We start from the raw sequence: 23,770 nt of genomic DNA, 5'->3' as shown, positions 1-23,770 counted from the left end.
CAAAGATTCGAATCGCATTTCAGAGCAGTCAATCTCATCGGATCTGCTCGACACCATCCCAAGACTCAAAGCATCCCACAGGCATCGCCGGCACTCGGAAGGTGACGAATCATTATCACACAGGCTTGAAGCCACACAAAACGATCAAGCCCGCCCACGCAAATGCACCACATCCCGCCTGTAGTCTCCGATGTGTAACTCTCTCCAATATATCAATAGTGCTTCGCAAAGAGGAGTTCGTGTCAATCGTCATTGCCCATAAGGACTGTATTCCCGCGGCGACCTCCATGTGGGTGGAGAAGCAATCCCGCAATTCGCAAAAAAGTGTGCTCGAATCTGTAGATATGAAATTTGAGAACTCGCAGCTCTGTATCCCATCACAGGGCCTCCTCTAACAGGTCGAAAGTTCGGTGAGGTCAACGTGTATGTGCGGAGGTCGGCGTCTGAACCGAAACGAACCTGTCTTTCACGTGCAAACCCAAGCCAAAATGAATACAAAGAGGTTCTCTTTCGCTTCTCAGGTTTGGAAGGCTTGACACCGCATTCATCCCCGCCTGACATGAATCGCCCAAGCCAGACCTGAGTGGCGATTGAGCGATGCAGGGCGGTTACCGCTGCTGACCCTCCAATACGACTGTCCTCCTGCCCTGCACTGGCCTCCGTGAAGCATGCGTGCAAAAGCCAGCAGCTGGCTGGTAGAATGACCCCTCTAAGAAACCAGTGTAGCCACCAGCGTCGCGGATATGTGCGTATGCGAAGCTTTGCCTGTGTTCATAGAGTACAGTGAAGAGGAGGTAGAGGCGGCGCCAATGGGGAAAATGGGGCGGGTGATAGGAGTTTCGTGACAGTGGCAAATGCATGCACCACATTTACTCCTCTGGGACCTCTCGCTCGCCACTGTTGATCGCGTCAATGACGTCGTGCGGTGCTGGAAAGGGAAGATAGATGACACAAGTCAGGCCAAAAGAATCACTTTAAAGCTTTACAGGTGCAGGTTTAACTCACGCTGCTTGTCGACACGGCACCCAACGCTCTGGCAGGTACCGAGAATCTCCTTGACACAACCCTCGAGGTTCTTTGCGAACGATTTCGGCTTCATGGTGCGCGCAATCTCGACAATCTCGTCAAATGGAATGTTGCCGCCGTGCTTAATGTTCTTCTCCTTCTTGCGGTCACGCGGGGGCTCCTTGAGCGCACGGATGACCAGCGACGAGGCAGAGGGAACGACCGAGACCGCTGCTTGACGGTTCTGAACCGTCAGCTTGACCGTCACGCGCAGACCCTTCCAGTCACCGGTAGCCTTTGCGATGTCTTCGCCGACCTTCTTTGGCGACTGTTGAATAGAAAGATGATCGGCTGGTCAGCTGCTGAATTTTAATGGGTGTAACAACGTGAACAGTGTTCGGAAGGTCTCGGAGGCTATCATTGCCCTGCTGCGCCGTTCTGCATCTTTTCCCGCCGCAAACGCAACAGACGCCGAGTCTTGCACCTCATGATGTGTTTGGCTGAGCGATACTTCTGCTCCCTGTGGCTTGCCAATTCCTTCGCATGCCCTGCACCTCATAACTCTATGGCCGTTGAAGAAGCATGGCCAGCACCTTCAGCATCCATGATCCGGCCAGCCTGCATGGCCATTTTACGCATAGGGCTGGGTGCCAGCAGAATGCAATGCGTCTGACACACGAACTGCCCATTTTGCACCACCTTCCCAGATTATGCCCCAGAGCTAGCAGAAGCATGCAACTGCCGTGCCGCGGTGCAATCGCCAAGATCGCACGGAATCACGCTTGGCTTGTCGAAGGTCTATCGTCCAACGCACACAGTAGCGCCAGCACCGTCTTCTCGTCCTTGATGAGAAGCCAACGGGAATGGGAAGCAGCCATCCCAATTGGTAGCCTTCGCACAAATGTGCAGATATCTCAGCCGAGCCTCATTCTAGCGTCCTGCTTGACTTGTAGGCGACGTGCTTTCCGTCGTCATCCGCCTCTCCAGTGTTGCCGAACCTCTTAATCAAGCCAATGTTACTCAGGTTGAGATGGCAACCAGACCATCGCAACGACCACTCCAGATTGCTCGGAGACAAGGCAAAGAGAGAGGGCAGAGGTGGGAATGATGCTCACCAGACCGAGGGGACCGATCTTGGGGGCAAGTGCCGATGAGGCACCTACTTCACCACCGGTGGCACGGAGGTAGATGATCTTGATCTCATTGGGGTCGATCTTGGGCGCCATCTTGCTGACGTTGAGCGGGGTGAGGCGGCAGGCAAATGTTGTTGCGTACGGGAAGGAGATGAGGTAAAGGGCCTGCCTAGCGAAGAAGAAGCTAACATACCAAGCTACGTGTTCATACAATGTACGACTGAATGGATTTGTGGCAAGCAGCTGGCTGAGGCTGCCCACAGTGCACACTGCCGCAGTGCTGCGCGGTCCACCAGTGGGTGGGTGGCTCGCCGCCACTCGCGCCCAAAGGTGCATGCGCAGCGTTGCACCGGACGGGCTGAATCGACTGCGGCATACGCGCTCATGGCCACGCTCGGCAGCGGTAATACCGCGCAAGAACGCTGCTTCCGCCATCTGCTCAAGCTGTTGAGGACGCGACGCGTCGCGCCAGTCAACTGACCAACAACGAGACCCGACAATGGTCGAACTCCAACGCCCTCACCACCCACGTACTCTCTCTCATCGACGTGCAGCTTGCTTTCGTTGTCACCATGAGCTCGTCACTGTTTGACACGAAAAGCGATAGCCTCATCGCTTAGTCGACTAGCCGCACCGGTGGATCAAAATGCTGCTCTTTTTCTTCATTGCCATCAAATGACACGGCTACTGATCAACGCTTTGTGCCGCCGAGCATCGATTCTCCCTTCCAGCCGACTAACATTCAGCGCCGAGGTGTCATGCGGTCTGGCCGACTAGCTGCCCCCCAACCTTGCCTGGCAGCTTCATAGGATCCTAGGATGTGCTTACAAGTGCTCCCTCTTTCACCAATCTCGCATGAGTATATAGCCTTGCTATCTGACCCTCTCGCCCCTATCCACCCTTGATGTCCCCTTCTCATCCATCCCTACCAACCTTGCGCGTATTCGTGCAACGCCATTGACTGGTGTGCAAACGAGCCCTCCCTCCTTCGTTTCTTTCAAGTAGCAGGATCCGGCATCCGCTTATATTTCTTCTACGATCACAGCAAGGCAGGGCCTCAAGCATCACCTTCTGAATCAGCGCTTGAAGCGCTTCTCATCGGCTGGCTTCCGATTTGTCCTCACTCGTAGGGCCCATCCACTGCTTTGGTCCCCCTTTCGAGATGCGTCTCTCAGGAGAATCCATCCTTCGCTCTTATCGCCAGTCGGTGCTGCTCTGCGCTCTCCTGGCTGTCGCATCCACGCAACGCATGGTAACAGCGACGGAGCTGCCCTGGCTTGCTCGAGCCGGCGCCGTCGCAGATGCATCCTCAGTGCCGCCGACCTCCTCGGTCCCAGTAATGGCAGCTGCTGCATCGGCGGCAGCAACATTCAACACGCCAGAGTGGCCCACGACGCCTGATCCCGATACGGTACCAGCCTCTGGGCCGCCTCTGACGAATAACAGGTCGGCATCTGCAGCGATAAAAAATGCTGCGAAAGAAATCAAGGCAGCAAAGCCAGCTGGCTCCAAAAGGATGACAGCAGATGGCCCAGATGCCATCTTGCGTTACAACCAAGCGATCCCGCACCGAAACGGACACCAAGACCCACTCAAGGTGCTTTCCTTGCGCAGCCACCATCGTAAGCAGGCGCATCGCAAAAGCCACGGCAACGGCCGCTCCAGCTCCAAGGCTACGAAGGCCAATGCCAGCAGCAACACTAATCGCAGCAAAGCGTTCAACGTTCAGCGGAAGAATCTGCTTGCGGCCGAAGGCAACGGAAGTGATAGCGGTAGCTCCTCAGGTCAACCACAAGTGCTCACAATGAGCGGCATGCTAACCTGGTACTCGGGGAAAGATCTGCTCAACCCGGTAAGTGAAAATCGGTCCGTGTCTTCAAATCTTACTACATCCTCATGTGACCGCTGCTTTCTATGCATCACAGGCATGCGGTGGCCCAGATCCAACTGATTCATCGCTGGTAGGCGCTGTGTCCGCCTCCTCTTCCAAGGTTGGCTCTTGCGGCGACCGCGTGCGCGTGACAAAGGACGGCAACAGCGTCGTCGTCACGATTCGCGACTGGTGCGCGAGCTGCGGTCCGAACCACATGGACGTGACCAAGGGCGTGTTCTCACAGATTGCGCCGCTAACAGTTGGCGTGCTGCAAGGCGTCACAATGGTGAAAGTGGCCGACGACGACGATGGCTCTTAGTTTGCATATCTTTTGTTTTTTGAAACTAAGATATAGTTAGCTATACGCTTCCACCGTCACTTTTTTGGGTCATCGAAATGGAACGGGAATGACATCAACTTCGCTTCGCCATCATATATGTACTTTTCGCGCGCAATAATACACGCCCGCCGCCTTTCTTTAGCAAGTGATGCAAACAACATCAGGCTTGATTGAAGACGGGGTGGAGACGAATTCGTCCCCAGTGCTCGTCTTGTGTAGTTTGCTCTAGCCCGTCAGGCGGCGCCGAAGACGGCAGCTGATCCGCGGCGACTGGCAAGGATCGACCGTCAGCACGAAAGTTGCACGCTTGTGGTTCGGGTTCATCATTTGCGAGACCACCGCCTACTGACCTCGAATCTCAACTTCGAACAACCCAGCACCGTTCTCTGCGACCCATTTGAGTTCGCTAGGATCATCCGCGACGCGCACGTGGACTGGTATTCGATCGCCAGCAGGCGTACCAACACTGAGGTCAAGCGTTGTCACGGGCAGCGAAGGTTGCGTTGGCGTGACATGGCGCGTGAACTTTTCGCCCAGTACTATTGCCAAGTTCTGCAGGGAAAAAGTCTGGGAGTCTTCGCCAGGCGGATATAGGATCGTCAGGGCCGAAATTCCGCTGCTGCGATTGCGGTGGGGAGGATCCGGCGGAGGGACTAGGAAGGGAGACGGCCCATTTATGAGCGTTTTTCCACGGCCAAAGCTGGTGATACGAGCGTGTTCTCACCTCTCCAAGTCCTTGGAGTGGCGTCCTCACACAAAAACGGTACTGCTGACCGTGGGACATTGCCTTCTGGCACGCTGATCTTCCACTCGAGCTTCTTGCCCTCGGTGGTGGTACGGCCTGCCGCTATCGGAGCGCTGTACCGCATCTGAACGCCGATTTGTTCGGCGCGCTGATTGATTTCAGCCGTCTGCCCATTCTCTGCACCGCCAAGCAGAGCCCAGTTGATCCACCCCGCGCTATTCCTCCACCAGGGGTGCTTGCGCCGTCTTGTTTCAAACTGCGCTTGCAGCTCGCCGGTAGCAGCGATGGGATGCTCCTGGAAAGCGATAATCTCGAGATATACCCCATCAGGGAAGGTGATGAGCGCATTTGCCGTCAGCCCATTAGCATGTTTACCGCCCCTTTTGACCGTAAAGCCGAGCACTGAGAACACTGAAATGGCGCGCTCCAGCTGCCCTGGGTTGACCTTGTGTACGAGGTGGTCAAGCGTGGGTAGAGGGTCGCTAGCAAAAGCAGACGGACCCGACTTGCGATCCGCCATTCCCTCTCTGGTCTAAAAGGTATGCATGCGCAGCGTACACGGGCTGGTTGCTGTCAGTTGATGAATTTCGGCTCATCGATAATGGTTGGCTCGGCTGCTGGGATGAATCCAGCATCTGTGATCGTGTGATTTGCAACTCAACTTGCACGCATTGCTTGCGGCGGCCATCAATTCAATAGTGCCCGCCAACCCCCCCGCGTAGCAGAGCCCCCGCTCGGCATCGGCCCCACGGAGGACCCGGGCAAGCTGGCTCCCCACACCTAGAAGTTTCCCATATCTCCATCTACGGAACAATCGTCGCTGAATGCAACTACACCCGCTCAAAATATGTGGGATTCTATATGCCAGATGACCCCGGCAGAGTCACTGCCTGGCCGTTGGGAGGTGTGAAATAGCGAATGCAAGAATTATCTTTCTCGCCATCAGTAGCCTGGGGAAACGGCCAGCCACGATGGACGCTGAGCGCAAGGACAGAGAGGACATGAACACCTACAAGGAGCGTCTGCTCACGGAACACATCAAGCGACGCTTCCACAGCCATCTGACCAGGTGGCGCTGTATGACTGATGCTACCAGGAGTGCACCGCCACTGATCGTCGGTCTGCAAGGGCCGCAAGGAAGTGGTGAGGAGAGTCTGTGAGCTACCGCATGGCGCAAGCGTTCCCTGAACCTAACGACCATACCCTGGCGGCGTGACTTTGGCAGGCAAGACCACCATCACGACGAAACTCAAAGAAAGTCTTGCGCAGTCGCCGTTTGGTAGCAGGTCATTGAGGGTCGCGATTTTCAGCATAGACGGTGAGCTTGCGAGTAACTCGACGCGCAGCCTCCCTGGCGCGCTAACAGAACAGAACCGTCGCCTCTATTCAGATCTGTACCTGACGCATCAAGAATTGACGGAGCTAGCCGCCGCTCATCCGCGCAACAAGCTCCTGCACGGGCGCGGACAGCCTGGTACTCATGACATGCAGCTTGGTCTGGTATGCCTGCAGCGCTTGCGCGGCATCAACGGCAGCTTCGCCGCCGACTCGCAATATGCCATCGCGACGAAAGGTAGCGTCCATCTGCCCATCTTTGACAAAAGCCAGTTCGACGGCGAGGGAGACCGCAGTGACAAGACGGTACAAGTTGAAGCGCCGGTGGACATTGTGATATTTGAAGGGTGGTGTCTCGGCTTTGCTCCTATCGGGCGCGAGCAGATTGAGCGTCGATACAAGGAGGCGGTGCAGAGAGCCAAGCCAGAGCTGAAGACCCGCGATGACAACCAGAGTGACGGTGAAAAGGCGCCATACTTTCTACAGCACAACATAGAGAGCCTTCTCGAGCTTGATGAACGGCTCGGGGAGTACGAGCGAAAGTGGTATCCGCTCATCGACGACTTTATCCAACTGCGTCCCGTCGCGCCCACTTCATCTACCGGCGCAGCCGCAACCGCGCCCGGATCGGCATCGGCAGCGGGCGGCCTGGAGAACGTCTTCCAATGGCGCCTGCAGGCCGAGCACACGATGATGACGTCTAATGGCGGAAAAGGCATGACGGATGAGCAGGTGCGCACTTTCGTCGAGCGCTACATGCCCGGCTACGAGCTGTGGGCCGAACAAGTCACGCACGAAGCCAGACGATGGCACGGTAAAGGCTTGCGCGTCGACATCGGACCGCAGCGAGAGGTGGTTAGTGTATCTGAATTTTGAAATTAAAAAAAAAGTTGCAAATGTGACCGTGTGTTCTCATACTATCTGCGTCGCAGCCTCACCCCAATAGGACAGAACTGAAACCCTCCATCATCCGTCGACCCTTGAGTGGAAAGTACAAGCCAGGCAATACCTCGCTTGTACGCGATCTGTTTACATTCCCTTTGCATTGGACATCCACCAGAAATATACCGACCACACCTGAGCCCCGGAGGCCTGTATACTTAAGATGGCACTTCCTTTCCTCGCCCGCCTGCTTCCCCCCTTCCCAACAAACAGACTGCTGCAATCACCGCATCATCCCATCTCGCGCCGTCCCGTGCTATTGCGTGCGCGCATACAAGTGGCCACCGTTCCGAGCCGATGCACGCCTGACGCTCCGTCATAGACGAGCCTCGCGCTGCGTAGCCTCGTTGAGCGGCCGGACGCTGTCGTTTCCAAGCTGCTTGGCGACGTTGCGCGCCACGTAGTTTGCCGACGCCATCGTTGTGACCATCGGCTGTTGGAAGAGTGAAGCAAAGAATGAAAAACACGCAAGGCAACTACATCAGCATTCTGTGCTCGCAACAACAGATGCGCAGCGATGCACCGAGCACTCACGTTGACGCCGCTGGCCTCGGGCATGATGCTGGCGTCAGCGATCCACAGGTCCTTGGTGCCCCAGATGCGTCCCTCGGGATCGCACGCCGAGTAGCGCGGGCTTGCGCCCATCCTGCAGCTGCTCATCTGGTGCGCAGATCCGAGGGCGATGGCCAGCGGACGTGCGCCGGCTTGGAGGACTTGCTTCTTCCACGCGACGTAGCGCGCGTCGCGCAGGTCGCGAGGGACCGATTGCGGGTGGTACCTCGTGCCGGGGATCCGATTGGTCTCTTCGAGGAGCGTTTCGGTCAGCTCGGTGCTGGCGCCCTTACCTTTGGCCGCCGCTGCCGCGGGCAGAGCCGTATCGGCGACAAAGGCGGGCATGCCGGACTGCATTGTGGAGATCTCGCGGGCGCCGGCGGAGAGGTGGACGTCGCAGGCGGCGAGGATGCCGTTAATGATACTCTTCTGATCGTGGGGGGTGAGCGGGTGCGTGTATCGCGGATCGCCGCGCTCGTCGATGACGACCTGGCCGCCATCGCGGTCGCGGCTGATGATGATGATCTGGAACGCGTGTGAGTACTGCAGCATCTTGGCCTTGTGGTCGATCGCACTGGAGAAGCTTGTGAACGCGGCGTGCAAGCCGGGGGACGTGGCGATGATTTCCAGCTTGGCGCCCCAGCCGTCGGGGTCGCTGAGCTCGGCGGCGTTGTTGACCATGGTGAGCAGTGAGCCCTCCCAGGGATTGATTGGGAAGTCGTAGAAGCCTGTGACAACGGTGGTGGGGTGCAGATGTAGGTTCTTGCCGATCTGCTTGTTGAACTTGAGCTCGGGAGTGCGCAGCAGCAGCGCAGGCGTCTGGATCGAGCCGCCGGCGCAGATGACGCCCTTGGCTGCGCGGATCGTGACGTACCTGCTGCTGCCGCCGCTACCGTGGACAAGTGCTTTGGCGCCGACGGCCTTGCGCCCGCTCTTGTCGAAGAGGATGCGCTGGACGTGCGTCTGGGTCATGAACTTGGCACCGTGCTCGGCGGCGTCCTTTAGCCAGGTGACGACTCCGCCCTGCTTCTGGCCCGAGGGGCATCCAAACTGGCACTTGCCGCAGTAGTGCACATTTCCGCCCGTATTTTGTGGCACGGGGACGCACTCCATGCCGCAGCGCTGACTGCCAAGCGCGAGGAGCGAGTTGCTGAGGTTGTGCTGAATGTGCGCCGTCGACGCGCCCATCCGGTCGCACACGAAGTTCAGGTCCGCGGTGAAAGCGGGTGAGGCGTAGTAGCCAACGCCGTACTTTTCAGCCCAGGCGCGCCGCGCAAACCAGCGCGGCTTGAGCGACGCGGACCAGTTGATGGTCGAGCCGCCGCCAAAGGTCGAGCCGGCGAGGACGGTGATGTGTCCATCTTCGCCAAGCAGGATACCTTCACCGTCATACATGCTCTGGTAGCCGTGCGACTCCATGCCGGTCATGTCTTCTGGGCGTAGGTAGATGCCCTTGTCGACGACGAGAACCTGCACGCCCCTCTTGGCGAGCTGGGCCGCCGCAACGCCGCCACCGGATCCAGAGCCAATGATGAGCACCTCGGTGTCGACGAAGACCTCCTCGTCGGTGTTGAGAAAGGGGAGGTTGTCGTTCTCAAACTTGTACGGGTAATGCGTGGTGGCCTTGATACCCGAGGGAAGGGATGTGCTGGCCGGGTAGCCGGTTGCCTCCCATGCCTCCTGGACGAAGCGGTAGTAGACCAGCAGGATGGCCGACTTGAGACCAGCGGCCGCTTTGCGGAAGGCGGGCAGGCGGGAGACGGACCAGGATAGGAGGATGGCTTCCCGCTTGTCCCTGGGTAGGTCGTAGAACGGGCCGTAGGAGCCGGTCATCACCAGGCAGCCGGGGCCGGTGGCGATGATGCTGAGTAGCAGCGTGATCTGGCCGAGTGCCGTGCTGGACGCGGTGACGGAAAGCTGACGGATTAGGCAGCTGAGCAGGTAGTCAGCACGGTCCATGAATCCCTCGCGGGCAAAAGCGGCGACCAGCTCGCGCTGACGGTCTGTGGCGCTTGTGGGCAGCTGGGAGATGAGGTAAGCTGCCTGTTCACCATGCAGAGCAGGCACAATGGCATCGCCGATGGCGATGAGGACCTGGGCGGCAATCACATAAACATTTTGTCAGCTGCTCGATCCTCTGCCAGCTCACGTCATCTCTGAGAGAGTGGCCCGCGGGCAGGCACGCACCTTCTTCTGAGACTCGTTGAGGAGCTCTTCCGGCTTGATGATCTGCTTCCCAAATACATTCTTCGTCGGGTCTCCCTGGAGATGCACCGCAGGCGGCATCGTCGTCTGCGGCGCGCTCATCTTTATGTGGCGACTTGGCGGAGGGCGTTTGTCGTATTCGGCTGGCGCAATGTGCGGCGGTGTGATGGTCTGGACCGGAAAGGTAGGTGCCGCAGCGGTCAAAGAAGTCGAGGATTCCAGGAGAGTTGCAGCAGGGACCGCCGGAAGAAGCTGTTCTCCGTGTGGGCGTCCAGACTACAGCGTGATGACGGCCCAGGACAATGCAAAGACCACAGGGGCGTGGTATGCGTCGCAAGGATGGATGGTGTTGCTCATGTTGCCGCTAACGTTACTAATAGTATTGTTACGACTCTCATGTATCACGCGCAATGTGGCTGGCTGGCTTCCTTCTGTTCCCCCGCCAAGCAGGCACTGAGCACTAGACTCTCCAACTGCGAGATGTCAAAAAAACCGGGCCGTGAAAAAGAGCGGAGGCCGAGCTCACACACGGGCCCCGTGGCAGCCATGTCTCGTCCACCCAAAGTGTGTGTGCCCTTTGTGGGGAGCAAATGGGGAGGGGGAAGGCCGGGTGAGTGCGCGCTGGGTGGGGAGACGCACCTGGCCACTCTCACCGACGTGGATTTGTCGGTCAGAATGGTCCGATGACCGATCGCCGAGAGGGCGCCTCGTCACTCGTCACCGCCCTGCGCAAATACCCTAGTGCCCACTTGGCTCAGCACCGCACCGCCCGCCTGCTCTTTGTCCGATCCCATCCCAGCTCCTGGCGCACTCACTCGCACTCAGGCAAGAAGATAGAAGGCTATGTATCCACCGTACCACACACATACGCACACACGCTCACACGCACTCTCTGTCCAACAACAGCATGACAGCTTCTGCTGCATTCACCATCTCCTTCTGACGAGAGCACGTCCATACATGCGGCCTCTACATGCATGGCATGCATGCGCCATCGCTGTGTCATCTGCTAGAGATAGGGGCGGGCTGATGGTGGTGGTGGATAGGCATGTGCGTCGCCTGGACCGCGCATGCTCCCCTGCATGCATCCTGCTTCCTCCTTTTCACTCAAAGTTCATCGGCGCCAGCCATCGGTCTGCCGCTTCAAACTGCTCCACCGTCTCGGGCGACATGGACTTCTCCTCTCCCAGCAGCCGGACGCTGATCATGAGCTGTCGGTAGGCGCCAGCGTCGGAGCGAGTCAATCAGGTTCAGCAAGCGAGCATGTGTCGCTCTTTCTTTCCCTGCCACTCACAGCTCTCCAGAACCGGAAGCCTTTGCCGAGCTCGTGCTTGATGTTCTTGACGCTCTCAAACGTGCTCTCGAGCATCTCCGCAATCGTCTCCTTGGCCTCCTTGACGCTCTCGCTATCCGCCTCCTCGGGCGTGACCTTGCTGCCGTGGTACGTGATGAGCCCCTCCAGGAAGCACTTGATCACGATTCCCAGGCCTGTATTCGTGTCCGTCTGGAACGGCAGCGACAGCGAAATCTCCAGAAGGTAGTCGTCACGCGTGCGCCGCGCATCGCCGCGCAGCAGCATGCTCGATGCGATTGTCTCGACGAGCGTGCGCATCGAGCGCGTCATCGACCGCACAAACGAGTTGAACACGAGCAGCTCGCGCGACAGCGGCGCCTCCCACTTCTTGGGCTTGAATGTCATCTGTACCAGCGAGAACACGCGCATCACCAGAAGCATGTGCTTCTTCTCCGCCTCATTGTCGCCGACAGCAGGCCCGCCGCTGAAAACGCGCCCGCCGTACCAGTTCGCATGCAGCACGTTGGCGCGCAGCAGCTCCAGCGCAATGTACAGCGGCTCCTGGAACCGGTCGTTGAGCCGCGACTGCTTCAGCGCGAGGTACAGCGCGCGCGCCAGCGATGTGTGCAGGTGATCGTGGTTGAGGAAACCCCGCAGCTCGAGCGTGCGCCAGATGACGTTCGCAACGATCTCGTCCTTCTTCTCCAGCGGCTGTGTTGTAGACGTGCGAGGCGTCTTGGTGCGTTCGGCCAGCTGGCTGCTTGTCGTTGCGCCCAGGCAGAGCGCAATGTCGATCGTCGAGCTATTCTGCCGTCGCAGCTCCTCCTCGATGAAGAGCGCAGACACGTTCCAGTTTTTCACGCGCGCGATCAGCTGCTGCGTCGGCTGTGACTCATGCGGGATTAGATGGTCCACATTCGGCTGGTACCAATAGACCGCGTGGACCTTGCGTTGAAGCCAGAAACCGTTGAGTGCCTGACATGCAAGCGCGATAGATACGCAACGCGGACCTTGCGGATTCTCGGTGATGACTTCCTTGAGGAAACGCTTGTAGTCATCCGTCTCCCCATTGTCAAACGGCTCGGGCTCGACGACGAAGCTCGATGTGAGATGCCCGATGACCTGGTGCCCGATGAGACCGCGTGACAGGTGGAAAAAGAGCTCGTCTGGCAATCGGCGCGAGAAAACCTCGTGCAGATCGCTGGGAATGTCGGAAGCACCGGACAGCGAGCCATTGACTGGCTTGATGGCGTTTGGCCCGCCGTTCATTGGCTGCTGCGAGCTGCCGGCCTTGCCAGTTGCCTGAGCATGCGGTGATGGGAGGGCCAATGGAAGCGGCAGAACCTTGCCGTCCTCTGCGCACACGACAATGGAGAACTTGACCAAGCACCGTGCTCGGCAGAAGTGGTCGAGGTAATTCTGTCGCGCGACTTGCGGATGGCCGGCAAAGGCAAAGCAAGCATTGACTCCTGTTCGGTACTGTCGTACAAAGTCGGCAACAGCTTTTGGATGCAAGGAGCCCGGTTGAGAGTAGTGCGGGCCGGCTGTGCCGTCCAGCAGTGGCGGGAAGGTGGGGCAAAAGTCAAAGCCGGATAGAAGAGCGGTGTCGAGGAGTTCTTCGCCATTGCACTTGAGTTCGGCGAGTACCGAAGCTTTGCTGACAAATTCGAATGTCTCCTTCTTGGAGTTCAGAGAGAGGATGACCTTATCCACACCGTCAAAGAGCAGAAGAGCGTTGGTCCCGTACATGGAATGGATGAATCCCTTTGGATGCCGTTCGAGGTATACGAGCTGGGTCACCGCAAAGCGAGGGATTCAGCGCGGGTGTCCCGATAGCAGCGAACGTCTGCAACAACGATGCATGCGCTCACCTGACCAGATGCTAGATATGGTGCGACGATGAACTCGACACTGCGATGTCTAAACGCTCTCAAAACTCCGCGTACCAAATCGGGCGGCGAGATGCTATTGCTCCTATTCAGCGCAATAGTCGCGCCATCAACCTCGCCTTTCTCATAGAGGTCCCACGCTCTCGCCCTCTCCACCGGCCTGAGGTCTTCAAAGTTGAACGGCCGCCTGCTCTTGCTGGGTGGCAGGCCGGACAAGACGAAGACGGGCTTGATGCGCGCCTTCTCCAACGCCCGCAGATCGCTTTCGATCAGCGCGATCAGCGCGAGCGGCGCACCGCCAATGGCGACCGTAAACGGTTCGGCTGTTTCGGGATCCTGCAGCAAGGAGCGCACATATACATTGAAATCGATGCCTATTCGCGTGTCCTTGAGCGCCGAGAACGGACAGGTCTGAATGAGCCTCCGCTCATGGAGTAGTGCTGAGTGACAGCAGGCAGGGGAGAGAATAGCATTAGTGCCATCCCGGGTTGCAGCGCCCATTCTACCCTCCAGGACCTACCGTCCAATCCCCTGATCATTTTGAAAGCCCTGCCTCAGTAAAACCCTAGCAACTGATCCAATACGCAGGCGCAAGACAGCCTTTGAAAGCAAGCAGGATCGCTGCTGCTGTTCATGCAGTCAAGGTCCCGACTTGAGCGCTAAAGCCTCAGTCCTTCAGTCCCGAACGCCGCGCCTTGCCGAGGTTTGCAATGAGGAGCGGCTCCGGCGTCAGATGCGCACCTTTAGTACGTGCGAGCGAACGAGCTGTGTGTACCTCTCCGCTTTGCGTATGGGACCTGTCAAACTGACATGATGAATGCTACGAGAGGCTCAGACTAGAATGAGTTGGGTGGGGTGGGGGGGGGCAGTCACCCAGGCTGACTTGTATTGCATTGTTCGCGGTACTGGACCAGTCTCTCCATCTGTCCTCGAGCCTCCCCCGCCCGCCAGCTGGCGCCGCTTCCATAGCGCTACAACCTCGCAATAGCAAGTGCACCAATCACTGCTCTCCAATGGGATCTAATGTGACGGGTGCCCGCCTCATCATCTAGCCAGAGGCCAGGTCGCTCAACTTAGATCAGCACACCTTATCAAAAGACACCGAGAGAGATCATTCTTGGCGTTCGTTTCGCGTCTAGAGCTAATGATACAGTAACAGCACACCCTTTTATAGTAGGAATCGTAGGCGTAAAATTGTCGAAAATGAAAGGGTGAAAAAGCGAACACGCAGAGCGATGGAAATGATTACCGTCGTCTATGCAAGGTCGAAGTCCAAACATATGGATTGAAAAACAGGTTGGATCGAAAGGAGGGAACCTCCTCTGTGCCGGCAGAAAGGCGATGACGGGGTATCTTGGGAGAGCCTGCCACAAGCGGCACACACCATGCACCGCGACCGAGCGGCAAAGCAACGGGTGCAGTGCGAAATCGATGCTTGATGCACATGATACCCCATGTGCGGAGAAAGAAAAATGTTGAAGAAACAAAAAAGATGAATGGGAACCTTCATGAAATCGAGTCGCTGTGTGATGACGACCGCAGAGTGAACAAGTGGTTGATGAAAAGAATCGACCTCCGCTCTCTGAGTGATGCCTGTGTGCTTTGAAGCTTGTCTATCCAAGTCGAGCTCTGTTGTCTATTGTGCTGAAATGGGGTATGAAGCCGGATCCGTGCCCGAGTTGGATAAACGAGTCGTCAAGAGAGAGAGAAAGATGCGTGCATGCGTGCGTGCGCGTTATTGCTTCCGTGCGGTCAAGTCTCGTCCGTAGAAGAGACGTCCGCGGCGAGAGCCAGTCTATGATGCCCTTGTTCACTTGTTCTTGCAGTTCAAAATGTCCGTCCGTGTGCAAGAAATCGCACGCGTCTCATGCGATGCTGAAAGAAAAAGACGCTGCGATGCCTTGCCTTGCCCTGCCTGCTCTGCGGTCCCGTGCCCAAATGAGGAAGTAGGCCCTGCCGCCGTGTGCCCTGCGCATTCGTTGAGTGAGCATAAACCTCATCCGGTGAGGGGAAAGAATGAAGAGTAGAGAAAAGTTGCATTATTTCCCCATCTAAATGATGTATGATGATGCTAAATGTGAATGCGCCAAGCCTTGCAGAGTATTTGCAGAGAGAGACTGGAGATTGCTGATCCCGATGGTGAAGGTTCTATGTGAGAGTTGAAAGATGGAAAACATAGCCCGTCTGCCGGACGTGGGCTGTTGAGCGTGAGAATCCAGTGTAGTCGTTGGTTTGTTGTTGGTTGGTGCAGCTGAAACTGAAAACGGAAGCCGAACGCGAGCGCGAAGACGAAAGCGAGAAACCACAGGCAACCGGTTTACCACCAGCTGCCACCACCACTGCCGTAGCTGCCGCCACCACCACCACCGCCGTAGGCGCCAATTGGAGGGGGGCCACCGTAGCTGCCACCGCCAGTGCCGCTGCCGCTGCCAAATCCGCCAGCGCCGCCACGGGCCGGTGCGGTGCCGCCGCTAGTACGGGCGTCGCGGCCGCCGAAGCTGGCGCTTCCACCACGTCCGCGGCCGCGGCCACGGCCACTGCCGCGTCCGCCACCGCCACCAAAGGCGCTTTCGCGTGCAACGGCCTCGAGCCACGAGGGCACTTCCTGGTTGGCCTCCTTAAGGAGGTCCATGAGGTCGCGCGTGATGTTGCGGTTGCCACGGTTGAAGAAGCCAGTGGCAACACCCGTGTTACCCGCACGACCGGTACGGCCAATGCGGTGGACGTAATCGTCAATGTCCGACGGCAGGTCGTAGTTGACAACGTGCGTGACGTTGGGAATGTCCAAACCACGCGCCGCGACGGCGGTGGCGACCATGATCGGAGTCTTTCCCGTGCGGAAGAGCTGCAGAGCGCGCTCACGCTCCTGCTGTGTGCGGTCACCGTGAATGCTGGTGGCGGCAATGTTACTGCGTAGGAGGAAGTCGCTGAGGATGTCGGCCATGCGCTTGGTCTCGACAAAGATCAGCGTCAGGCCTCCGGACGGCATCGATGCGAGTACGTCGAGCAGAACGCTGCGCTTGTCCTCGTCCTCGACATATTCGATCTTTTGCGTGATGTTCTCCGAAGTGGAGCCGACACGGCCGACGCTGAGGAAAACGTACTCTTTGAGGAAGTCCTTGGCGAGCAGCTGAATGTCGCGCGGGAACGTCGCGGAGAACATGAGCGTCTGACGGGCCATGACGCCTGGCATATCCTCGCCGTCAACAATGCGGCGGATCTGGGGCTCAAAACCCATGTCGAGCATGCGGTCGGCTTCGTCGAGAACAAGGAAGCGGACATTGGCCAAGCTGATGCGGCTGCGCTCCATCAGGTCGACAAGACGGCCGGGAGTCGCAGCGAGCAGGTCACAGCCACGCTCGATCTGGCGAAGCTGCTGGCCAATGTCGGCACCACCGTAGACAACGGCGGGGCGGACCCACGAGCGGTAGGTGAACTTGCGCGCCTCCTCGTAGATCTGCGAGACAAGCTCACGCGTCGGGGCGAGGATGAGCGTCGAAGGGAATGCCTTGCGACGTCCGTGTCCACCGTTGGCCATCTCGGGCGGGGGCGGGGGAGGGCCATGCGTGAAAAGGGCAGACAAGATGGGGAAAAGGAACCCGCCAGTCTTTCCGGAACCGGTCTGGGCACAGCCCATCAAGTCGCGACCCTGCTCGACGATGGGGATCGAGTACTTTTGCACCGGCGTGGGGGTGGTGTAGTGAGCCAACTTGATGTTTTCCAACAGATGCGGATCAATGGGAGGACTGGTGAACTCGGTGACCGGGTCGGGGACGTCGCGGCCGGAGGCATCGACAGGGATGTCACCGTACTTGTCAAAGTTGATACCAGTACCCTGACCAGTGGGAGCCTCGTTGTCGCCGAAGAGCTCCTTCTGTGTGCGCATGTTGACAGGGCCAGGGATGTGCTGGCCGTCTTTCCAGCTACCGTAGCCGTCCATACTCAAACCACCGCCACCGCCACTGCGACCACCGGAACCACCGCCACGTCCGCCGGAAGAGAAGGCATTGTCCCAGCGGTCACCGCCGCCGCGGCGAGCGCCATTGCTTAAGCCACCTCCGTTGAACGCAGGAGGAACATTGTCGGACCTGAAGGGATAGAAGTGAATGGGTCAGCAAATGGCAGGGGGGATTGTCTGTTGGCGAGGGGACGCACCTCGCGTTGAATGCCGGGGCCGAACCAGACATGCCACCCGAGTTGCGCAGGTGCGGAGGCACGTATGCGCTGCGAGGAGCGCCGTTTCCGTTTACGCCCATCTTGTCTACAGGTCAACAGTAGTGTCAGCGAAAACCCAATGTCGGTTGACTAAGGAGGAACGCAAGTCGCGACGCGTTACGACGCCGACTGCGCACGCGAGGGATGGGCAAAAGCACTCACTGAACTTGGCAGCCAGCGCATCTGCGCCAGAAGCCGGAGCTGTACCATTTGGAACCGTCATAAGTGTGTAGTTGGAGGAGTGAAATGGGTGTCTTTGTGAGCCGTTGTTGCTTCTAGGGGAGTGGCTTTGTTGTTGGTGGTGGGCATGGATGAAGTTAAACCTCACGGGAGAGGGGGGGTAGTATCGCTAGTCATTTGCAGGGTGGTGGATGGCGGGGAAAAAATTTTCAGACCCGCCCGGCGGATGAAGGTGGCGGGTGGTGGACAGAAAGGGCATGGCAGCAGTCTCCTACAGAGTGTGTCGTGTGGGCGGGCACTGCAACAGAGTACTCACAGGGCCCCAGACCAGCACAAAATTTCTCGATTTTCCGTCTTTGTCAGACCAGCATTCGATTCCGCTCGAGAATCTCCCCCTTACTAGAACTCAGTAGGGTTGCGACTTGCGCCACTCGCGGAACTCTCTTGCCAGAATCCAGTTCCAGTCGATGAAGCGATAAAGTCTCCTTCCGTTCGTCTTTGAAAGGCTTGAGGCTTGACGAATCAACGAATCATATTCGTAGATGCAGGTGCCAAGGGCGACAAGGAAGATGCCGGGATACAGGCACAGGCCACGTAGTCCTAGTCGCCAGGCGCCTGAGTATGTAGGAGCTGTGCCGTAGACTAGGCAGGTTACCGGCCTCGGCGTGAACTGAATACCAGCACGGAATCCCACCTGCTTTCCCATTGCGGCGTCCGACTTGGGGAGTCCAGACTCCAGCAAGCCCATCCGCTGGGGGCATACTCGCACGCGCAGATGACAGCAGACCTTCTCAGGGTAAAGGCTGATATGTATGTAGAACCGCCGCACACATTGGAATGCGATCGCTCAGGGCCGTCGTTACTACACGACTTGCGCATGCGCTGGCCTCGACGTGATGTATTGCGTAACCGTCGGTTGAAAAGTACTCGGACAGACATTTCGACTTGCTCAGCAGGTCTACCTTTGTATGCTGTCGAGGGCTCTGCCCATGTACGTCTGTCAAATCAGGCGCCTACGATAGTGAAACGTACGCTTGCATTGGGAACACGGAGAACAAAGCGTGCAGCAACAGTTCATGGCAGGTTTGAAAGCGGAAAATGGACAACAGAGGACAATGTCTAGCAGTACACGGTGAGGACGATGTCGATGATGATACAGAAAAGGACTTTGGTGAGGTGCACGGGCAACATGCTGGGGTGACACCAAAAGGTAGGAAATCGAGGGATTGCATAGGCAGAACAGTAGAGATACGATATGTGCTGAGAGCGAGTCACCCGCTGGAAAGAACCAAACGAGCACCAATGTATACGCTTCTCTTCAGCCTCCCAAGCAAGTCTCTGACGGGAAAGAGGGACAAAGCTTCCATTCCGGTATCCATAATAAAAAGAGCGATGTGACGTCTGCAGACGCACTAGCAGTCGAAAGTCCAAGTTTGCTTACCCAAGCAAGTCGTACTCGCTCCCGCTCTCGTAGAATTCGCTAACAGGCGAATCGTAGCCGGTCGAGACAGCAGAAAGCGTGGCATGCATCGGCCCGGACCGTGGCGACGATGACGATGCGAACTGATACGAACGCGCCGTATCAATTGCAGCGCGCGGCGAGAAGCAGTACGGTGTTTGCTTCTTTGCCGCCACAGAAGTGGACACGGCGAACGAAGATGCCTTTGTCGACACTGCGCCTGCCGAAAAATAGCACTCCTCGGCCGCTGCCTTGGATGATGCAGAGTCTGACGCCGAGCCGGGCCGCGCACCGTGCAGGAGCGACGACGTCGGCGAAGCATCGTGTGGCGAGCGCAGCGGCGGGTCGCGGCGTTTGCTCAAACTGCTGCTGCTACTACCAGTAAATTGCTTCGCATGAGGCGGTGCAGAGAACGGCAACGATGCTGGCTTGTACGATGACGATGGCGCCTGCGCTGCAAGCAGCGAGCCTGATGAGAGGGGCGCTGAATACGTTTGGAGGGACGCAGGTTGACGAGATGCACTTGGCCTCGCTGACGACGACGACGCCGACGAGGCGGCGTGCTGAGCGTCCAAAACACGACAAGGTGACGGTGGCCGTGGCGGCGACGGCGACGTGTGCACCAGAGCCGGGATGCTGTCTACGCCGTCGGCACTCGCACTCAAACTCGCAGCCGTGGGAGTGGCGAGCGAATCTGTCGGCAGCATCGAGTCGTGTCCTTGAGCGGCGCCAGAAGGAGTGCTCATTGTCTTGGTCGCATCGACCGTCGACGACCTGCCCCTCGCCGTAGGCGTCGTCGCTTCGCCGTCGGTCTGCGCAATGTCGACTGGCGATTCAGACTCCGTACGGGTGCTGAGCGATGACTCAGCAGGCACGGTGAGGCACGCCTGCTCCACCACCTCTGAGCGCCCTCTCGGCGGCGCAGAGCTGGATCGGCCCGCGACGGAACCGGAATTCAAGCGAGGCAACACAGACGATGACAGGCATGACGTGATGATGGGCGTGTTGACGTTAGGGGTGTTCGGGTACGCGTTGGCGTACAACAGGCGCTGGTGGCCGCGATACTGGTCGGCGGTACCGCCAAACATTGGGACCGAGCTGGAGCTCATGTAGCCCGACTTGGACGCCGTGCCGGGCAGCGGCGGCGGCGGAGCGTCGAGCAGACCGAAGCGCGACATGAGGCAGACTCGCTCTGCGTGCGCTCGCCGGCCGATCTTTGCCGGGCAGTGCTCGCTGCTGAGCATGGCACGCTCCGCTAGGCGCTCCGTCTCCTTGTGCAGCTCGTCATTGTGGACACTGGCGGGACTGCCCGACGGCCCGTGCTTGGGCGTGAGCGGGCGCGAGAAAGGATTCTGCATACCAGCGGTCATGTGCGACGGCGATGAGACGGGGGAGTGGGACGTCGTAAAAGGCGGCAGCTCGCTACCGCTGCCGCTAAGCAGAGGCATGGCGCCAAAGCGCTCAAGGCATCGTGACTGAAAATCCTTGCCTGTCTTTCCTCGCTCGTTAATGGCCGTATGGTTGGGCGTGTGCCCAAAGGAGATCTCGACCTTCTCGTCGTGCGGGCCCAGCGAGCGCTCCTCCTTCCACGCGGCCATGGCAGCCCACTTGGCCTCGAGCAGGCCAAGTTCCATCTTCATCATGCGCAGCTCTTCGACGTCCTCGGCGCTGAGCCTGTTGGAGATAGAGCAGCTCTTGCGGTCATACTCGACGGGGCTGTGCGTGCGCACCTCCTGCGGCGGCGCCTGGGAGAAGCGAACGTGTGCGTGCCGGAAGGCGGCACGTGAAGACGAGTATGGGGGTGACTCGCGTTCGGACGACGAATCATGGTTGGATGCCAACGACCCTTGTGCCGTCGCGCGGCGACGGAAGCACGGTCGCAGAGGCTTCTTGAGCGTGGCCGACGTCGATGCACGGCGTGTCCGATCGCCAGTGGGAGTTACGCTCGCGCTGGGCGCAGGCATGGTTGCAGAAGCGCTCTGTGCCTTGCTCATGCTGCTGCTGCTGCTGCTACCGCTGCCGGCAGACGAAAACGGGGCCGGTGTCAGTGCTGACCGCTTGAGGTGCGGTGCCGAGGCGCGGATGGTACCGCTGCGCGTGAGGGGCGACGGCGGCGGTGAGGAGGGCGGAGTGGACGGCGCGGTAGCGTCCGTGTCTGCGCCGTCCTCGGTCGTGGTGATCGACAGTCGACTGGTGCTGCAGAAAGTGCTGACGCTGGAGCACGTCGACGCCGAAGACGTCGAAACGGCTCGCGCTGGTTTGCTGTCGCCCGCGTCTGCGCCGGCATCGGGCATGGGCGTGTCGTTGTGGCACCCATCCTGCTCGGATGCACGCCTACCGCAATCATCTTGCACAGCGACGTCACCTGGGTCTTCATCCGCGCTCACGCACTCGCACAGTCTGCTGGGGATGACCGGGATCGTCTCGCTTGGGCTGATGCTGCGGGGCGGCGGCAAGGGTGGCGGGCCGACGAAGCTGTAGTCGTCGACGGAGAACGGGGGCACAGGCGCTGGCGGCGCGATGAGTACATCTGGCCCTACGCTATCGTTGCCACTGCCGCCGCTGCAGGCGGTGCTGCTGGCGATGGGTGAGACGATCGACAGCGGTACCCAAGTCGACAGGGGCGTGGCATGCTCGCCATCGCCAGAAGCGGGTGAGTTTGCACCCGAGCTCTGCGTGCTGGACGAGGGGCTGCTTGTCGTGTCCGAATGTGGCCCAAAGTCCTCATGGACGATCTCAGCGATGCGCCCTTTGCGCCTGCGCACTTGGGTTGCCCGCGTCGGCGTAGGCGTTGGCGCAGATGTGGAGGCGGCAGCAGCAGCAGCAGAAGAGGAAGCACTACCGCCAGCGTTACCGCTACTGCCACGATTGCCGCCCCAGCGCGTCCCGTTCTGCGCATAGATGTGGCCGAGGCCGCGCGTCGAGAAGTGAGTGTGCGATGGCGCGTTCGTCGCGGCCTTGCCAGCGCCGCTGCTTGCCTCGAGCGACAACGAATGTAGATGCGGATGTGGATGCCGCTGAGGGTAGTGCTTGCCATGGGCGGCCCACCGGCGCCTCGGCCCACTTGCATTGTGCTGCCACTGCGGCTGGTGGTAGTGATGATCATAACGCCCTCCTTTGATGGCAGCGCCAGTCTGCGGCGTCGCCGCGGTGCCACCGTGGAAATCCGTGCTGGGCGACCCGTGCGCAGGCGCAGGCGTGTCCTCCGCATCGTCGTGCTCGTCCGCCGTCGTCGCCAAGCTCTCCGCCTCACTCTGGTCAACATCACCGTCGCCGTGGTCCTGCAACCCGTCACCCTCCTCCTCCAGCTCGCTGACTGTCTCGAGCTCGGGCTCGTGGATACTCTGCGAGTCATGGTGGTGGCTGTGATGGCTGTGGTGCCCATGCCCATGCCCGTGCCCGTGGGAGTGGGCGTGATGGTGGTGGAGCACACCGGACGGAGCGAGGTGTTGCCCGCTGGTGTAATGGCCGACATTGGGGTTTGCGTTCGCATTCGATCCGGCGCTGGTGCCGGAGGCGGAACTGCTGTTGCCGTCCGCGGCACCCTGCCCCGTCTCGCTACCGCCGACGGCTGCGCTGTGATCCTGTACGGAGCCGACGTCGGACGCGGCGCCCTCGTCATCCTCAACGTCTGCGAGGTCGCCCAAGCGCCTCGCGGCAACGATGCCACCGCCGCCGAGGGCGGAGCTGGCATAGCTGTTCCAGCTGCTAATGCTTGACGGGCTGCCGGGTGCTGTGTACGAGCCGGCAGCAGCGGCGCTGTCGTCCGTCCTGACGCTCGGACTCGGCGAAGGCGGAAACGGGATGGCGCCGGGCGACTCGCAGCGCTGCGCATGCGGCCGCTGCGAGGAGCAGCACGAGCACGTCGACGTCGCTTGGGCGGACGTCGGCGGCGTCGTCGCCAGTTGCGACGCTTGAGAGGACGAAGAGGAAGAGGAAGACGAGGGTGAGGCAGCATCGGATGCAGCGACGCAAGCGGAGGCGGAAGGGACGTCTTTGCCCCGCAGATCGTTGGTGGAATCTCGCTGCTGCTGTAGCTTGATCGACAGCGCCGAGGTGGGCTGTTGCTTGTTGACTGTTTGTTGCGCTGCGTCAGCGGTCACGTCCTCTACGATGTTCAAAACACCCATTGAATATGAGGGGAGCAGGCACTTACCAACAACCACCTGCTTTACTGTGACGAGGCCTCGATCTCCATGCGATGCATCATTGGCGTCTTTCGCTGCGGTCTCTGACCGCGTGAGGGGTTCTTCGGGCGGCTCGCCAGCCGCATCACCTATCGCTGCTTCGACGCCACCGGAGCCAGCGCCGGCGGCCTCGGCCGCGGACGCTGCAGACGATGACGGCGCAGAGGCGGTGGATGATGGCGCCATCTTGAAGTTTTGGATCTATCCGCCGACGCAAGAATACCTTTGTGGTGTAGTGGTAGGGGCGGGAGCTCGGTAGCGTTGCATGCGTCTGGCACTCTGCGCTGCACACAGCTGCCCTTTGTGAACGCAAATGTTGAGGCAGATCACTTGCCCATAGGCGTTATCAGAATACTGGAGGGCGGCAAAAAGGCGAGATGTTGGGCGAGGCCAGGGCAGCAGCTGCACACAATATA

General features: G+C 59.1%; 8 protein-coding genes across 8 annotated transcripts; 2 read left to right on the top strand and 6 right to left on the bottom strand.

The window, feature by feature from the left end:
- Positions 1-742: 742 nt before the first annotated feature.
- K437DRAFT_256323 (ribosomal protein L12) lies at positions 743-2,265 on the bottom strand. Its single transcript, XM_013388002.1, has 3 exons — positions 2,121-2,265; positions 1,006-1,333; positions 743-928 (listed from the first exon to the last, which is right to left on the bottom strand). The coding sequence occupies exons 1-3, from the start codon at positions 2,229-2,231 to the stop codon at positions 870-872; spliced, it is 498 nt and encodes a 165-aa protein (XP_013243456.1). The 5' UTR covers positions 2,232-2,265; the 3' UTR covers positions 743-869.
- A 1,677-nt stretch (positions 2,266-3,942) lies between these two features.
- Positions 3,943-4,330, top strand: K437DRAFT_223814 (uncharacterized protein; the record flags this gene model as incomplete). The annotated part of the gene is made up of 2 exons (XM_013388001.1): positions 3,943-3,990; positions 4,064-4,330. 2 exons carry the CDS (start codon positions 3,943-3,945, stop codon positions 4,328-4,330), a joined length of 315 nt encoding a protein of 104 aa, XP_013243455.1.
- A 181-nt stretch (positions 4,331-4,511) lies between these two features.
- K437DRAFT_262764 (uncharacterized protein) lies at positions 4,512-5,616 on the bottom strand (the record flags this gene model as incomplete). Its single annotated transcript, XM_013388000.1, has 4 exons — positions 4,512-4,621; positions 4,702-4,785; positions 4,813-5,004; positions 5,076-5,616. The coding sequence occupies 4 exons, from the start codon at positions 5,614-5,616 to the stop codon at positions 4,512-4,514; spliced, it is 927 nt and encodes a 308-aa protein (XP_013243454.1).
- A 238-nt stretch (positions 5,617-5,854) lies between these two features.
- Positions 5,855-7,784, top strand: K437DRAFT_256319 (uncharacterized protein). The gene is made up of 2 exons (XM_013387999.1): positions 5,855-6,217; positions 6,300-7,784. The coding sequence occupies exons 1-2, from the start codon at positions 6,068-6,070 to the stop codon at positions 7,305-7,307; spliced, it is 1,158 nt and encodes a 385-aa protein (XP_013243453.1). The 5' UTR covers positions 5,855-6,067; the 3' UTR covers positions 7,308-7,784.
- K437DRAFT_223799 (long-chain fatty alcohol dehydrogenase) lies at positions 7,690-10,211 on the bottom strand (the record flags this gene model as incomplete). Its single annotated transcript, XM_013387998.1, has 3 exons — positions 7,690-7,806; positions 7,908-10,019; positions 10,113-10,211. The coding sequence occupies 3 exons, from the start codon at positions 10,209-10,211 to the stop codon at positions 7,690-7,692; spliced, it is 2,328 nt and encodes a 775-aa protein (XP_013243452.1).
- A 1,022-nt stretch (positions 10,212-11,233) lies between these two features.
- K437DRAFT_223820 (uncharacterized protein) lies at positions 11,234-11,709 on the bottom strand (the record flags this gene model as incomplete). The annotated part of the gene is made up of 2 exons (XM_013387997.1): positions 11,234-11,341; positions 11,425-11,709. The coding sequence occupies 2 exons, from the start codon at positions 11,707-11,709 to the stop codon at positions 11,234-11,236; spliced, it is 393 nt and encodes a 130-aa protein (XP_013243451.1).
- Positions 11,710-15,630: 3,921 nt separating this feature from the next.
- On the bottom strand, positions 15,631-17,751 carry K437DRAFT_262762 (DEAD-domain-containing protein; the record flags this gene model as incomplete). Its single annotated transcript, XM_013387996.1, has 3 exons — positions 15,631-17,401; positions 17,469-17,574; positions 17,691-17,751. The coding sequence occupies 3 exons, from the start codon at positions 17,749-17,751 to the stop codon at positions 15,631-15,633; spliced, it is 1,938 nt and encodes a 645-aa protein (XP_013243450.1).
- A 1,394-nt stretch (positions 17,752-19,145) lies between these two features.
- On the bottom strand, positions 19,146-23,540 carry K437DRAFT_268216 (uncharacterized protein; the record flags this gene model as incomplete). The annotated part of the gene is made up of 2 exons (XM_013387995.1): positions 19,146-23,242; positions 23,324-23,540. 2 exons carry the CDS (start codon positions 23,538-23,540, stop codon positions 19,146-19,148), a joined length of 4,314 nt encoding a protein of 1,437 aa, XP_013243449.1.
- Positions 23,541-23,770: the final 230 nt, after the last annotated feature.

The sequence above is a fragment of the Tilletiaria anomala genome, assembly GCF_000711695.1.
Source record: "Tilletiaria anomala UBC 951 chromosome Unknown K437scaffold_37, whole genome shotgun sequence".
Taxonomy (NCBI): Eukaryota; Fungi; Basidiomycota; class Exobasidiomycetes; order Georgefischeriales; family Tilletiariaceae; genus Tilletiaria; species Tilletiaria anomala.
The sequence above is the reverse complement of the archived record's forward strand: the minus strand, read 5'-3'. Positions and strand labels throughout refer to the sequence as shown.

What these genes read in the sequence shown, in the direction of transcription:
- K437DRAFT_256323 (XM_013388002.1), bottom strand. Translation starts at nt 2,231, where the DNA reads ATGGCGCCCAAGATCGACCCCAATGAGATCAAGATCATCTACCTCCGT. An exon ending in AGATCGGTCCCCTCGGTCTG is followed by an intron (nt 1,334 to 2,120) that starts GTGAGCATCATT and finishes TCTATTCAACAG; the next exon opens with TCGCCAAAGAAGGTCGGCGA. An exon ending in GTGCCGTGTCGACAAGCAGC is followed by an intron (nt 929 to 1,005) that starts GTGAGTTAAACC and finishes TTCCCTTTCCAG; the next exon opens with CACCGCACGACGTCATTGAC.
- K437DRAFT_256319 (XM_013387999.1), top strand. Translation starts at nt 6,068, where the DNA reads ATGGACGCTGAGCGCAAGGACAGAGAGGACATGAACACCTACAAGGAG. An exon ending in CACCGCCACTGATCGTCGGT is followed by an intron (nt 6,218 to 6,299) that starts CTGCAAGGGCCG and finishes TAACGACCATAC; the next exon opens with CCTGGCGGCGTGACTTTGGC.